Source organism: Perca flavescens, chromosome 6 (assembly GCF_004354835.1).
Source record: "Perca flavescens isolate YP-PL-M2 chromosome 6, PFLA_1.0, whole genome shotgun sequence".
Lineage (NCBI taxonomy): Eukaryota > Metazoa > Chordata > Actinopteri > Perciformes > Percidae > Perca > Perca flavescens.
This window is the reverse complement of record NC_041336.1, coordinates 7,165,258-7,180,907: the sequence shown is the minus strand read 5'-3', so window position 1 is coordinate 7,180,907 and position 15,650 is coordinate 7,165,258. Positions and strand designations below refer to the sequence as shown.

The window sequence follows — 15,650 nt, the reverse complement described above, 5'->3', positions numbered from 1 at the left end:
ACCCAATTGTTTTGTTACTTAATGATAACTCTAAATTACACCTGCTTGGGAGACAGAAGAAAGTTTGGTTAGCTGGATCAACCGTGACCAAAAAAATTATAGCTCAGCGCTGGCATATTTTCTGCATATAGTTATGCTTGAGCTCTCTACAGCAAGGATTAACAAAGCCAAGTCATCTACTATAGACCTATGGAAAAACGCAGCAGCCCAGGTATCGGGCCTAATGACCTCATCATAACAAGAAGTAGAGGAGAGCGACTAGGCAAGGTGGGATTCCTGATTCCTGTTGTGTGTTATTTATTATTTGTTTGTTTTCTTTCATCGAGACCGCAGAGGGTGAGGGGTGAAGGGTGGAAGAGGGTTGTTATTCTTGTTCAATTGTGTTTGTATGTTCTGAATGTTTATAAAAATTGATCATAAAAAAGAAAAAGAAATACCTCAGGGCTAAGTTGTGTCATGAAAACTCCCCCAGTTTTCTCCTGACCTTTTCCTCTTCATTATGTACAACAACCAGATCTGAACTCTTTCCTCTGCAGTCATAGCAGTTAGACTCGCTGAGTCTCCAGTCCTCCTGACAAGCTTTACACTGTCTCACTGAAACTACAGAGACCAACCAATAAACAACATTACTGCAATGTGATATTATTATTATTGGTTATTATTATTTCTATAGTCAAGACCACCTTCGTCGAGTCCGAAACATGTCCAAGACCTGGAGTAATCAAGACCGAGTCCAAATGAGAGACAGTCAACACCGAGACAGAAAAAAAAGAATCCTCTTCAAGACCACTTCCTTACCTGGTCATAATGATATGACGCAAGAGACATTTTATCTTCTATTTTAAGACGTTAAATGTGTGAAATGTACCTGGAGGGTCTGCCACTTTATCCACAGTACATACTGGAGCATTAACACAGTCAGCTTCTTCCTCCATTTCCTCTGAAAGATAAACATCACACACAAATATAGACAATATCCTGGCACATATGGTTGGTATTGTCTTAATATTATATACATTATTAGCTAAAATAAAATCTCCCTTTTTAAAATACACAATTTGCTTTTTCCCAAATAAGTCTTTGATAAATTAGCAGCTTCTTCTTTAGTTGACTGACACAAATGCATGAAATCTTATCATTCCCAATATGTAGAGTGAAAAAAATCATATAGCAAAAGATGGAATTTGAAATGAATTGGGACATTTTAAAACCTGTTGGTGCTGTTGTCAAACATCAGCAGCATCTAACATTACAAAACACACAAAGAATGGAGACAACATCCTGGTACTTATAAAGACACATTAGATAATGTTTTACATGCACACACATAAACATTAAAATATTGTTCCTCCTGTGGTTTTCTGTTCATCCTGAACAAATGTTTAAAGTCCTGCTGCAGTCCTGTATGAGAGCTGTTAGGAGGCCGTCTGCTCCACTGTGATGGTCTGATTTGAGGTTGTGCCCTATTTTATTCAGGTTATGGTTGTGATTGTCATTTTTTCTTTCAATCTGCTTGTCTCACACATCCTGTTCTATAGGCTGCAACTTCCTGAATTATGTTGTTTGTTCTACATTGGTGAAATTACTTTCAATCAGCATCATGTAAGAAAATAACAACAATGTGTCGCAGCATTTTTATTCAATGTAATAAAACATTAATTTGTTTCTATATAGATAAATAGAAAACATTTTACACATTAATATTCCTAACATGCTTGGGTAAAAAGCTCTGAGGACATTCTGTTGAGAACAAGTGATGCAGTGCCCCCATTTTGGCCAATGAGTAGCAACAATATATGTTCCATGATACATAGGAGACAGGAAACTGAGCAGTCTGTCTGTCCCTGTCATCAATCTGCTGATATACTAATTATAAGCATCACATCTCTAACAAAGCAGAACAAAAGCCCATTCAACAGGTATCAATGATAACAGTGTCCCTTCAGTCTAGTCACTGTATGTTTCACAGACTTACATTAGCATACCTATATAATCAAATATCTAAATGCATTCAAATCTAAGTGTCTGTTTTTATCCTGAGACACACAAACAGCTTTGAAAAATAATTCACTGTAAATATTTCCTTTCTCTTTTTCTATAAAAATGAAACGCCTGATTCTTTTTATTAAAAAAAACAACATTTAAATTGTGAAGTAGAAGACTTTACAGTTTGATATGTATAAGCCAGTTGATATTATCATGCAGAGTCTGACTGCAGTGTTTAAACAGATAAAGCCTTCATTTTGCAGATCCATTGTTTTTTCTCAGCACAGCTCACTGATATCCATTTATTGTTCTGGACAGACATTACACACTGACCATCAGTAGGAGGAGGAGGTTGTGGTGTCCAGTAGCTGAGGGAAGAACATGATGTTTAGATCAAGGCTGATAGATTTTATGATTCAAAGTGTTTAGGAATGTGTCTCTTACCTTACAGTCAGATTACTTCCATCAATCCACTTCCATCTCCCACCTTCAGCTCTCAGGCCAAACCAGTATCCATTAGTTCCTGAACTACCCACGCTGTATGTATTGAGTGAAGTCTGACGAAGAGAGAAACAGTTATCAGATATTTAAACACTGTACTTAAATAAACACAATGTGATTTCATTAAGAAACTCTGGGCTAGATTTATCAAGCCGTTTGCGCCTGTTTCCAGGCGCTTTTTGGTCGCAAAGACGGACGTAACCGATGCGGGCTTTTTACAAACAGGGCGCACTTGGGTAAAATCGCAGATTGTCTGCCACATGAGCGAGAAGAGACAAGTTGCGCTTCCAATATGCATTCGTGGGAGGGTCGTGGGGAAAGTGGGAGTTGCACCCAAAAAGGTGGGAGGATAAGCGCAAAGTGCGCCTAATTATATATTCCGTGGTATTTACAAAGACTGTCAGTAAGAGCGCGCCTCTATTCTGCGGAGGAAATTCTCCGCCTCTTAAAGGAAGGTCTAAACCAGCCGCAGCCGAGTTTCCTGGTAGACCTTTATGCCGCTGGTGAAATGGCAACAGTAATTTGAGCAAGATGAAGACATAGGCGAGGCTGAAAATATTTTTAACACAAGAATCACACCTTGTCAGTGAACACAACATCATTTAGCGTTACAAATCAAGCAGCCATGCAATATTAGAGTTACTGGAAGAAATCAAAGATGAAATTGAATCACCCACTCAGCGTTCACATTCCATTCCAGCAGATGTTAAACTCCTCGCTACATTACAAATATTGGCATCAGGATCATTTCAAACAGTCATAGCATCAGCAGTGGGAATATCGCAGTCTGCACTCAGCCGTATCATAGCACAAGTACCGCTTCGCTACAGCGCAATTTACGGTGTAGTGGGTGGAGAAAGACGCTGATTGCCTGATGGGTGTCAGGGTTGATAAATACTACGCAAAATGTGGAAGCTTAGCGTGCGCTATTACCGAACTCGCATAAACAGACGCAGCGCAAACTGCGCTAGTGTTAGTAAATTTAGCCCTCAGTGTGTTCAGACCAACAAAAAATACATTTCGATGTAATCATTGGTTTATAAAAAATTCCACAGTTTTCTCATTACCTTTTCCTCTTGACTATGTACAACAGCCAAATCTGAACCCTTTCCTCTGCAGTCTTCTCGAGCTTCTTCCCAGGTTTTCTGATGAGGAGGTTTAGCGTCATTATACGCATAACAGTTGGTTGCCTTGGACTCTTTGGGTAACCAGCCCTCCAGACAAGCTTTACACACTCTCACTGAAACAACAGAGACCAACCAATAAACAACATCACTGCAATATGATATTATTATTATTATTGCTTATTTTTCAACCTAAGGCATCTGAACATACCGTCTTTTGTTTTGGGGCAGTAGGCATCAATGCTCCACTGAGCTCGACTGACGATGAGTTTATTCCAGTTTGTCTCCATGTTTTGTATTTCTTCTGTTAAGTTCTTCCTCTGTTTCTCCAGCTGCTGGTTTACTGCTCTCAGGTTCTGGACCTCTGCAGTCAGGTTTGTGATCTTGCTTTCTAAGACAGTATAGTTTTGTGTCAGGTTGCCCAACTGGACTGTCAGATTGTTGTTGTCCCTCCTCAAGTTTTCATTGGCTAAGATGAGATTGTTGTTGAGGTTTGTCAGGTTGTGATTGGCAGCAATCAGCTCACTTTCATCACTTAACCCTTAAAGTGGTAAGCATAAATAAATTTGATTGAAAAATTATTCATTGCTATTTTTTAATGTATCTAGACTTTAAATGACACAAGTTCATGTTTTGTTTTTTTAAATATGATCTTTATTTAGTTACACTCGGTATCTCCCGAGATACATTGCCCATTTAGGGTAACATTTTGCATTGTATTCTTTTTATTATAGTTCATATGCCAACTTTTAAAATATTTTATAAACAATTAATTAGCTACATTATTTTATGTTACCTATACAGCATTAGAAAAAATTGGAAAGTTTATCTCCCAAGATACATTGTCCACGTAGGATATAAATTTAACATTTCATAACTTTTTAAGCAGTTCATGCGCCGAACACATTTTTCCTGTTTTTTTAATTCTACCATATTCCCTGTGTTGCCCCACACCAGATATATTCTATGAGCAATGGAAGCTGTTTCTTGTACTGTAGAAACGGCTGACAGAAATTCCCTGAAAACATGTGTATACTGGTGAATTCATCAATAATACACATTTGAGAGTAAAATAAAAAGTAATCAATGTTGCACACCTTTATTCTATTCAATATCTGTAGAGAACAGTATGGTGGCCCTGAGAGGCCACAGCACACAACAATAAGACAACACGTGCAAATAAACCACAGCACGCAACAATAAGACAACACGTGCAAATAAGACAACACGTGCAAATAAACCACAGCATGCACTAGTAAGACAACACGCATTAATAAGACAACACGTGCAAATAAGACAACACGCACTAATAAGACAACACGTGCAAATAAGACAACACGTGCAAATAAGACAACACGTGCAAATAAGACAACATGCACTAATAAGACAACACGTGCAAATAAGACAACACGTGCAAATAAGACAACATGCACTAATAAGACAACACGTGCAAATAAACCACAGCACACACTAATAAGACAACACATGCAAATAGCCCACACCACAACGGAAGTGTTTCCAGGGGACACTTTTAAGTGATGCACATGTGCCTCAACCATTGGCTTTCCGGTACATAGACAGACCAACAACAGGACAATTTTCGCCATTTTATTCATCACTAAATTCACTTCTGAATACATTTTAGGCGAGAAATAAACTCTTTAGATTTCGAATATAGGCAGTCTTGCAAAAATCGTTGCCGAATTGACAATTTGTTTCAAAGTTTTCGGAATTGAGTAGCTCCATAAAGTGACGCGACAGCCAGCTAGCGCCTGCCGGGGCGCTAGCTCGTCGCTCAGACAGTCCTGCTCAGAGACCCCGCTCTAAGCTGGAGGTCTCTCACACCGCTCTCGTAAATAAGAGGCTTTTATTTCGCCGTTGACGGATTATTTGTTCGTAGTATCGCAACACATGTCCATTTTAAGAGTAAACTGTGGTTAGCTGCGTTTTTGGAGTTAAACTCCACAAGCGCATGCAGGCTTAACAACCTCGCTGGCCGGCCGTCTCACACACACACACACACTGTCTGTCTTATTTGCACGTGTTGTCTTATTAGTGTGTGTTGTCTTATTAGTGCATGCTGTGGTTTATTTGCACGTGTTGTCTTATTAGTGCATGCTGTGGTTTATTTGCACGTGTTGTCTTATTAGTGCTTGCTGTGGTTTATTTGCACGTGTTGTCTTATTGTTGCGTGCTGTGGCCTCTCAGAGCACCCCGGCAGGCGCTAGCTGGCTGTCGCGTCACTTTATGGAGCTACTCAATTCCAAAAACTTTGAAACAAATTGTCAATTCGGCAACGATTTTTGAAAGACTGCCTATATTCGAAATCTAAAGAGTTTATTTCTCGCCTAAAATGTATTCAGAAGTGAATTTAGTGATGAATAAAATGGCGAAAATTTCTAAAATTGTCCTGTTGTTGGTCTGTCTATGTACCAGAAAGCTAATGGTTGAGGCACATGTGCATCACTTAAAAGTGTCCCCTGGAAACACTTCCGTTGTAGTGTGGGCTATTTGCATGTGTTGTCTTATTTGCACATGTTGTCTTATTTGCACGTGTTGTCTTATTTGCACGTGTTGTCTTATTGTTGCGTACTGTGGTTTATTTGCACGTGTTGTCTTATTTGCACATGTTGTCTTATTTGCACATGTTGTCTTATTTGCACGTGTTGTCTTATTTGCACGTGTTGTCTTATTTGCACGTGTTCTCTTATTAGTGCGTGCTGTGGTTTATTTGCACGTGTTGTCTTATTGTTGCGTGCTGTGGCCTCTCAGAGCCACCGTAGAACAGGCCTCAAAACATAAGTATATCTGTGAGTGATGAGCCCTGTTAAATACCCTTATATGGGCAATGTATCCCCCAGGATACGGGCATTCAATGCCTGATTATCAAAGTTGTGAGAAGATCATTTTAAAAATATCCACAAGAACAAATTTTCTAAAACAAAATCACTCTAAAATATCATAAACGTGAAAAATATAACACTTATCTCATGGCCAGTGTCTTTAGAATATTTCAACAAATCTCTTGAAAGGCTCAAACCAACCGCTGTATGTGGTGTGGACGGTGATGTGGGATTGACTCCAAAGCTACAGTGGCCATCTTTATTGTTATGAAGGAACAAGTCACCCAGTGCTACAGTGTGGCTCACTGCGTCACAGAACTCCATTATAAAAGATAGATGTGACTTTGATACACACATTGTATACTTGTTAGTGGACACATCCATTGTTGGTTTGGGTCTGATCATGTGATTTGTTGAAGAACAAACATAGATCATCACTTGACTTAGGGCGCTATCACACCTATAGTTCGGTGGACTCGGTGTGATTCATGGCTGAAGTTGCAACATTGTTGCATTTTTCATTTGGTTCGATTTGTTTTCACACTGCACTATGTCAAACACACCAACCACTGTAAACACACGTCACGTAATAGAGACGGTTGCTCGCATATTGGACAGAATATCCAAAGCTCTTCTGGTCTCAGAAATAATACCAGCCATGTGTGCTCAGAACAGCTTATGGATCTGAAAGTTATCGTCCCTTACGTCATATATAAGTCTGTACATTGTGTGCAAGGTTAAATTGCAGGCTAGTAAATGCTGTTTTGGTTCACTTCCTGTATTTGGGTCGGATCGCGTTCTCACCTGAAGTGAACTGAACTCTAGTTCACTTGGAAGTAAACTGAGACCCTCTTTTTTAAGTGGACCAGAGTTTGGTTGTTTGATCATCACCAGAGTCCAGATGAGCTTTAACACCGCCCCAAACAAACCGGACTATCGGACCAAACGCTCCAGGGTTTGTTTTAAACGGACCAAACGATGGAGGTGTGAACGCAACCTTAACCTTTAATTTCTTTTATGCGTATAATGCATGTGTGTATTTTCTCATTGGGGCTTCTGTCTCATTCTGAATGTGGCAAATACATGACTGATATCAAATATTGGTTACAGATGATAACTAATACTGTTATTCTTTAAGGTGTGTCTCATGTCTAAGTGTGAGTTCATGCATGGACTGCCTGTTCAGTATACTTACGGTAGTAGAGGACGATGACTGCTATGATGCCCAACAGCAGAATGACACAAAAAATCCCCAAACAACAGGCCAGCCGCTGATACTGGAGACGTCCGTTGTTTGATTTCTTGTCGAGCAAAACTCCTGCTGTGAATCAGGAAATGATTTATTGCCAAGTAAGTAATAGTAATAACATTTAAAAAAAAATATTTTTATTTTATAACTTACCGTTTGTGTCAGCAGTTTCTTCAGTTTTTTTACTCTGCCCCTTCACTTCATCATCCACAGTTTCCTCCTCCTTTCTAGCTGAAAGGTCAAAGGACACAATCTCATAGTTAATAACTGCGTAGTGGTTAAATAAAGACTTTAAAGGCTTATTTGTTCATGTCAAAGTAACAAAAAATCCCTCCGGATGAGGATCGTTTTTTTATGCGGAGGTCCTAAAGCGCCATAAATAATCCATTTTATCTTGTAAGCACAAGATAATAACTCATGGGAACAAGTTAGTTATCTTAGAAATAATGCATACTGTTGGGTGTAATAGTTGATATTTAGGGCCAGACTGCCAACAGCGGCGAAGGCCCTATTGAAACTGAAGGAATTATTATTATGGCAAATGAATCGCCTTTTTGAGGGGCTTAACATACTCAAACTCAGCAAAATTGGCAGTCGCATCAATCCTGGTGAAAATGTACGTATGTTAAGGGTTTAGGAAATAGGCGCACAGTAATGGCTCGCTAGCACCCCCTACAAAGTTAAACAAGTTGAGCCCCTGCTACTTACGTTTTTTTATTCATACCACTCTCATTTAATTGTTTTCCAGCTGCCTGTAAAACATATTACGAGACAGCATGCAGGAGCTTCAGGTAGAAACAACCAGATGTGGCATCAATGGGCAGAAGCTGTGAAGAGTTCAGCTCGGAGTCGGTCGAGAAGAAAAGAGGGTAAGATTAGATCCGTTTTTGGTCAATGTGAATATTTTTCAGGTGCATTCATAGATGTCTTGTGTCCATAAGCAGTATATCGCGCAGTACTGATTGTCTTTATTTATTGATTTTACAGCTGCTGGAAGCGAGAGAGAGTGTGCTGGCTGCGGGTGAGGTGGACATTTGGAAGTGCACCACCATAGACATAGAGGACAACGCACCACAGACGTCTGCAAAATGGACCCGAATTCAGACCGAATGCTGCCGGTTACCTACAGCTCCGAGGCAGCTGCGGCAGGCAGACAGTTGACGGTGCTGTAGGATTTGGCTTCTCGTGAGCGAGGGATATTTGTTGTGTGTGCTGTGTGTCTCCTATGCTTTGTATGTTTTTTTCTGATTGTGTTTGTGTTTTGTGTTAATAAAGCTCTATCTATGAATAAACAGCACGTTCCTGGCAAATCATTTTCCTTAGGGTAACAATGACATGAATATACAACATAATATGAAATATATATATATATTATTATCCTTACGATGAACAAAGACGTTTTTGTAACTTTAGTGTACATTGTCATATCTGCCCGAAATTTCTCAAGATTGACAAGGGTCCAAGCCTGAGGACATATACAGGCAAAAATTAACTTTTGGTCATAGTGCCCCCCCGCTGGCAACAGGAAATCTGCCTTATATTCAATTCATATCAATTTTATTTATAGTATCAAATCATAACAAGAGTTATCTCGAGACACTTTACAGATTAGGTCTAGACCACACTCTATAAATTCCAAAACCCCAACAATTACAGTAATTCCCTCAAGAGCAAGCATTAGCAGTGGCTGTTGCAACAGTGGCGAGGAAAAACTCCCTTTTAGGAAGAAACCTCGGCAGACCCAGACTCTTGGTAGGCGGTGTCTAACGGGGCCGGTTGGGGGTGTAATGAACAGTGGCAAATAATAGTCACATTAAAGATAGTGGAACAGTGACTTAGAAGGTCATCGTGGAAGTTCATGTCATAGCAGGGCACATCATGTCACACTGAGTAGTGCAGTGTCCTATACCGGATCCTGACTACTCTGTGAGTATGAACATCACAGCAGGGCGTCTGCCCCTCGAACCCAAATTGGGAGCTGGTTCCACAGGAGCGGAGCCTGATAGCTGAAGGCTCTGGCTCCCAGTCTACTTTTAGAGACTCTAGGAACCACAAGTAGCTCTGCATTCTGGGAGCGTAGTGCTCTACTAGGACAATAAGGTACTAAGAGCTCTGTATGATGGTGCTTGACCATTTAGAGCTTTGTAGGTCAGGAGGAGGATTTTAAATTCGATCCTAGATTTTGATCGATTATATGACAAACATCAACCGATTTACATGAAACTTATAATGTGTGGTCTACATGTGATTGTCAAGTTCACAGGGGGTTTTACTTTACTTCTGCCCAAACTTGAAAAAGGCCTAGGCCATCACCAGGGTTAAATGGAATCAACTCAAATGATTTCTTCTTTAATCTTCCTTCTTTGCTTTATTTAGACAGTTTTCCATGTTCAATTAGGCAAATAATCAGAAGTTTTTAATTTGGTTAGGTTGAAAACCTTTACAAGAAAAGAGAAAACAAAACACAAAATACAGCAATTACTTAAAACTGCCTACTATCAAATATACAAACAAATATAAAGTTCTCCTTAACCTTACATTAACTTCAATAAGCAACATTACTTCAAAAAACATTATCAAGTCATTACCATGGCATTACTCCCATGCTACCAATATCACACTGTCACATGAACTAACATGAGTGCAAGGCATTTGGAAATTGACTACATTAACTTTAGCAATTTCACCATCAACATTTGCATTTAACATTAAACTTTTGACAAATATCAACATCAAACCATTAGGCTATCTCACCAGTAGCATCCCTGGAAATGCCCAGCAAGTAAAGTCCTTTCCCACTTCATCTATTTTCAACAGCAGCTCACAACATATGCTTCACAGCCTCTCACTGCATGTGCTTGAAAATAACTTTGCACTTCCTGATTTCTGGCATGAGGACTGGAAAGTCTCAACTTCCTTTTTCAAAATAAAAGTCTCTTTTTCTCAAAACAAAAGTCTCTCCGTTTGCGATCTAACAGCACACCTCCCACTTGAGCTCCTGGTTCCAGAACCCAAGGAGGTCACGTCAAGTTTCTTTGGAGCGTGCCGGATCTTCTCTTCATTGCTCCTCCACTGGAATCAACACAACAAGACGCCTAACGTCTCTGTGTAGGATTGTTGCAGGGATTTTGTTGGAAAGTTTCTTCGTTGCTGGCGTACTCCTGCTATGTTCTTCATGGGATGGCTTCTTGATCATGACCGGATAGCTGGGAAACGTCCTGACTCTGACGTCTCGCACAACTCCTTTCTCGTCAGGACACACACTGATCACTCTGCCTAGTTTGAACTGACCTCTTAAGGCATTCTGATCTGCAAGCCAAACAACGTCTCCTACTGCAACATTCCTCTCCTTCGTGTGCCATTTGCTTCTGACGAAGAGGTTCAGGCCTGCCAATTGACACCACTTCTTCCAGAAATTATTCACATCTGACTGGATCACTCTCAGCCTTTTGTAGGGGTAACCCTCGAACTGGAAGTCTCCTGAGTCTCCTCTCAAGCTCGCTCGCCCAAGCAGGAGAGAGTTTGGAGTGATATACTCCACACAATCCTCCTGGATTTGTGCTCTCGCATCTACAGGCCTCTCGTTTGCGAGATTGGCAGCCATATATACAAAAGTCTGGAATTCTCCCCATGTGAAGACTCCATTGCCACCTACGTTCTGGAGGGCTCTCTTTACAGTTCGCACTGCTGCCTCAGCTGCTCCATTTCTATGAGGCGAGTCAGCTGGATGGATCTTCCAGGACCACTTTGTGCGATGCTTGGCCGCCTTTTCCTTCACTCCTGATCTTTCCAGGTGCTCCAGGAACCGATACAGGTCTTCAAGAGCAGGTTTGGCCCCAACAAAGTTGGTGCCTGGGTCAGACCATACCTTGCTGGGGTGTACCCTCAGCGACGTAAATCTCTGATAGGCCAGCAGAAATCCTTCTGCAGACATATCACTGACAATATCAGCGTGAATGGCTCTGGATGCCATGCAACTGAACACGATACCCCACACTTTCAGCCTCGCTCTCTTCTTTACCTCATCTTTCACTTCATATGGCCCAAATAGGTCCACGGCAGTGAACTGATATGGAGCTGCTGGTGCGGTCCGCTCAGGCGGCAGGTCGCTCATTATTTGCTGGCATCTCTCTCCTCTCGCTTTCCTGCAGATGACACAACTATCCACTGCTTTTTTGGCTATCCTTCTTCCCTTAACCACCCAGGCTTTTCTCCTCATCCTCAACAGTGTTCCTGCTATACTCTCATGATTGACATTGTGTGCCTCTCGCGCAAGCAGTGTAGAAATCCATGCATCTTGAGGGAGAATGGGCACAAACGATTTGTCTTCTCTGAAGGCCTGGATTCTGCCGCCGCAGAGAAGGAGTCCATCTTTGTGCTTAACCACCACTAGCCGGTTGAGCGTAGTGTCAGGGAAGGTTATGCCTTCTTGAGCTGCCAAGGAGAGAGTTCTGAAGGCATAGTCACAGTTTTCAACATTGAGAACAAGAACTTCTTCTTTTGAGGGTGATGCCTCCCACTTTGATTTCTTTTGGGTCTGATATTTCAGGCCTAGCCAGCTGTCAGCCGCCTGTCGTACCCAAGCAACGACATTCACCAGCCTGGACAAGCAGCTAAATCTCTTCACCTCCAAAAGATTTTTGACAGCTGAACTGGAAAGTGTTTTCCTCATTGCGGCTTCACCCTGCTTCACTCCTGGATCAATCTCTGATGCATCAGGGCAGACAGTCAGGTGAGTTGGTTCAGAATCATTCCTTTCAACAGAGTCTTCAGCTTTGTTGTGCTCCTGGGAGGTGACCCCACGGCATCTCTTCACTTGACCTCTTGTCACTACTGCTGAAAAGGCCTTCCTCTGTAGCTTACTAATGCTTTCCCTAGCGTCAGTTACCACTTCCCTAGCTGACTTTATTGGCCATTCTTCTAATGACCTCCTCAAAAACTCCGGTCCACTTTGCCATGTCTCTTGCAGATCCTTCAGAGCAGCTCCCCTAGTAATGATGTCTGCTATATTAAGGTTCCCTGGGATCCACCACCAGTCCTCAACTGATACAGACTTCTGGATTTCTCCTATCCTGTTGGCAGAGAATGTTTGGTAACCATAGCTGTCTCGCTGAATAGCTCCCAATACTGTCTGGCTGTCAACTAGGTGAAACCAGCGCTCTATCTCCATTCGGCCATGCCTCTCCACATACTTTCTCAATCTGGCTGCAAACACAGCACCACAGACTTCAGCCTTCACAGCATCGCCCTTCTGGTCCAGTGGCGTCAGCTTGGCCTTGGATTCCAGCAACCTGATGTCTATACCTTCATCCGTCTCCCATCTAAGGTATAGAACCGCTCCGTAGGATTTGTCACTGCCGTCTGAGAAGGTAATGGCCCAGGGTTTTCCCTTCCAGCCTAGTGGAGTAAGGCTTCTATGAAACTTTACTTGTCCCAGCTGTGCATACTCCTCAAACAGCTTGGTGGCTTCCTCCCTGAGGCCCTCAGAAAGTGGCTTGTCCCAAGTGTTTTGGGCCAGATCTCCACTCCCTGTTTCCTGGAATGCTTTCCTTACGAGGATGACACCTTTCTGCTTTAGTGGTGTGACCAGTCCGATTGGGTCATAGAGCCCCGCAACCTGACTCAGCAGTAGTCTTCTAGTGAGAGGATCAGGTGTATTTGATCTCACCTCCTCCATCAGCAGATCTTGGCCCGTTCTCATCTTCCCCCTTCTTCTGGAGAAGTTGACTGATGACATTATGTAGAGTTTGTCTTCCTCTGCTAGATACCCGATGCCTAATGCCTTATTGTCCTCATCTTTCATCTGATTTGGCAGGACAAGCATTTTGTTCGTCTCAGAGAGCGTCCTCAGCGTGAGGTCTGTTACTCCACTTTCCTGCCTCCTACTTTGCGCAGACTGGACCCATGGCTTCAGAGAAAATCCACCTGCTTGCAGAATCTCTTCAATCTCCTTGGTCACTTCGCAAAGTCTGTTTGCATCATTGTGGGATGTGAGGACATCGTCCACGTAGCTGTCTTCCTCCAGCACCCTTCGTGCCTCCTCCAGGTGAGAGAACTTGGTGAGCCTTGCAGTTTCTCGCATAGCCAGCTGTGCTATGCATCCAGCAGGCCTGTCCCCTATATTCACCCTTGTAATGACGTACTCCCCTATATCTTCATCCTGCCGGTCCCTCCAAAGGAATCTGTGCAGATGCATCTCGTTTTCCTCCAACCACACAGAGTTATACATCTTCATGATGTCTCCAAAGGCTGCATGCACTCCTTTCCTAAACCTTAGGAGGACGGCTCTGATGGGGTTTAAGACATCTGGCCCTTTGAGCAGCAGGTCGTTCATGCTCACTCCCTTGAACTTTTGACTGCTGTTCCACACAAGGCGCACTGGAGTAGTGACTGAGTGGGGATTTGGTGCTACTAGATGACTCACATACCAAACTGGTCCTCTCCAATCCTCAGTCATCTTCTTTGTGAGTTTCTTTGCAGCTCCGCGCTCAACCATCTCGTGGACTTGAGCAGTGTAAGCAGCAAGCCACTCTGGTTCCTTCCTGAGCCTTTTCTCAGTTCTTAAAAAGGTGGCCTCAAATCCACTTCGGTTATTGGGAAGGCAGGCAGGATCCATTATCCAAGGATACCTTGCATCCCAGTGTGGAGACTTGCTGTGTTCATCCTCAATGATGTACGTAAGGCCATCTTTTATTATTTCAAGTTCCCTTTCCTCTGCTAAGGTCATCTCCTTTCCTCCAGGCTGACAATTCCCACAGCGGCATCCACCACATTTCGGCTCGCGGGCTGCACCGATACTGTCCCATCTCCACCACTCAAGGAAGTCGCGGTGAGTTGCGGCTGTATGTCTAGTTTCAGCGATGGTGTCTTGAATGTGGAGTGTCTTTGTCATGAAGGGGATCTCAGCAGGGATCTCCTCATATCTGATGGCAGCTGTTCTCATAGAACGGGCAAAGTGCGTCTTCGACTCATGTGCTGCCACATTTACTTGCTCAAACAGATCAGGGTGTGCTCCGCCCACCGTCTTTCCAAGAGGACTCTCCCACAAAACAAGATCTCCCACAACCTTCACTCTTTGTGGGGCAAGTCTCCCTTCTCTATGACTTATGAGCAACTCAATCTTCTCAGGTCTCCTTAGCTCCTCAAGTTCAACTTCAGGGAAGAATCTCCTCAGCTCTTCAGGCCTAACAACTTGGTGAACTTTGGCGATCTCCTTCAGCCCATAACAGAGTAGTTCATGGGCCCTCTCAGTTCCCTTGGAGGTTTTGATTCAAACTCTGAAGAGGTATCTCCTTGTGGCTACTTTGGTAACCATTCCACCAACTCCATGCACAACAAGTGTGATCTTCTCGCTCCTAAGATTCAACCTGTTGGCTGCTTTATGATTTATATAATTGGTGTCTGAAGCTAGATCCACCAGGGCTCCGATTTTTTGACCTGCATTAGCGGTCACTTCCATCAACATCATAATGACGGGGAGTTCTCTCAATCCACCTTCTTTGAGGAGGCTCACCTGGCACTTGGCTGGACAGCTGACCTTTGACGCCTTATTGGTGAAGGCCTTTCTGCATCTCTCAGCTAACTCTGGTGTAAGTTCACCCAGGAATTTCTTCTGTTCCTCAGTTAAGCCCTTTTTTTCTCTGTCATCTGTCGGAGGTCTCTCAAGTTCATGCCTCTTGTTGTTTCCTCGTGGACAGAGAAAGAAGTGGTGATCTGAGGAGCCCCTCTTCCTGCAGTCTGCATTCCTGCACAGATAAGTGTCTCTGCAGCCATCATCATACTTGTGGCATCCCAAACACTCCCTGCATGCACCAATCATTTTCACAGCAGCTTCCTTTTCTGATAGCTTCAGACCCTTGAACTTCTTGCAGAAGAAAATCCTGTCCTTATGTTTCTCATCTCCACAGATAATGCACCCTTCCTTAGAATCCTCTTTCTTCGTGGCTT

At 42.6% G+C, this 15,650-nt stretch overlaps 1 protein-coding gene across 4 annotated transcripts in view; it reads right to left on the bottom strand.

The window, feature by feature from the left end:
- LOC114556640 (asialoglycoprotein receptor 1-like) overlaps positions 1 to 15,650 on the bottom strand; it is a 36,411-nt gene that overhangs the window by 17,543 nt on the left and 3,218 nt on the right. For 2 of the 4 annotated variants that reach the window (XM_028579644.1, XM_028579643.1), the window contains exons 2-6: positions 7,857 to 7,934; positions 7,650 to 7,775; positions 3,823 to 4,080; positions 3,555 to 3,727; positions 2,431 to 2,543 (exon numbers count right to left, since the gene is read on the bottom strand). In XM_028579644.1, the coding sequence (XP_028435445.1) occupies positions 2,431 to 2,543; positions 3,555 to 3,727; positions 3,823 to 4,080; positions 7,650 to 7,775; positions 7,857 to 7,934 (748 nt within the window). Of the gene's footprint in view, positions 1 to 1,735; positions 2,355 to 2,430; positions 2,544 to 3,554; positions 3,728 to 3,822; positions 4,081 to 7,649; positions 7,776 to 7,856; positions 7,935 to 15,650 lie in introns of those variants that run through there. The other 2 variants (XM_028579646.1, XM_028579645.1) reach the window with 2 other exon arrangements.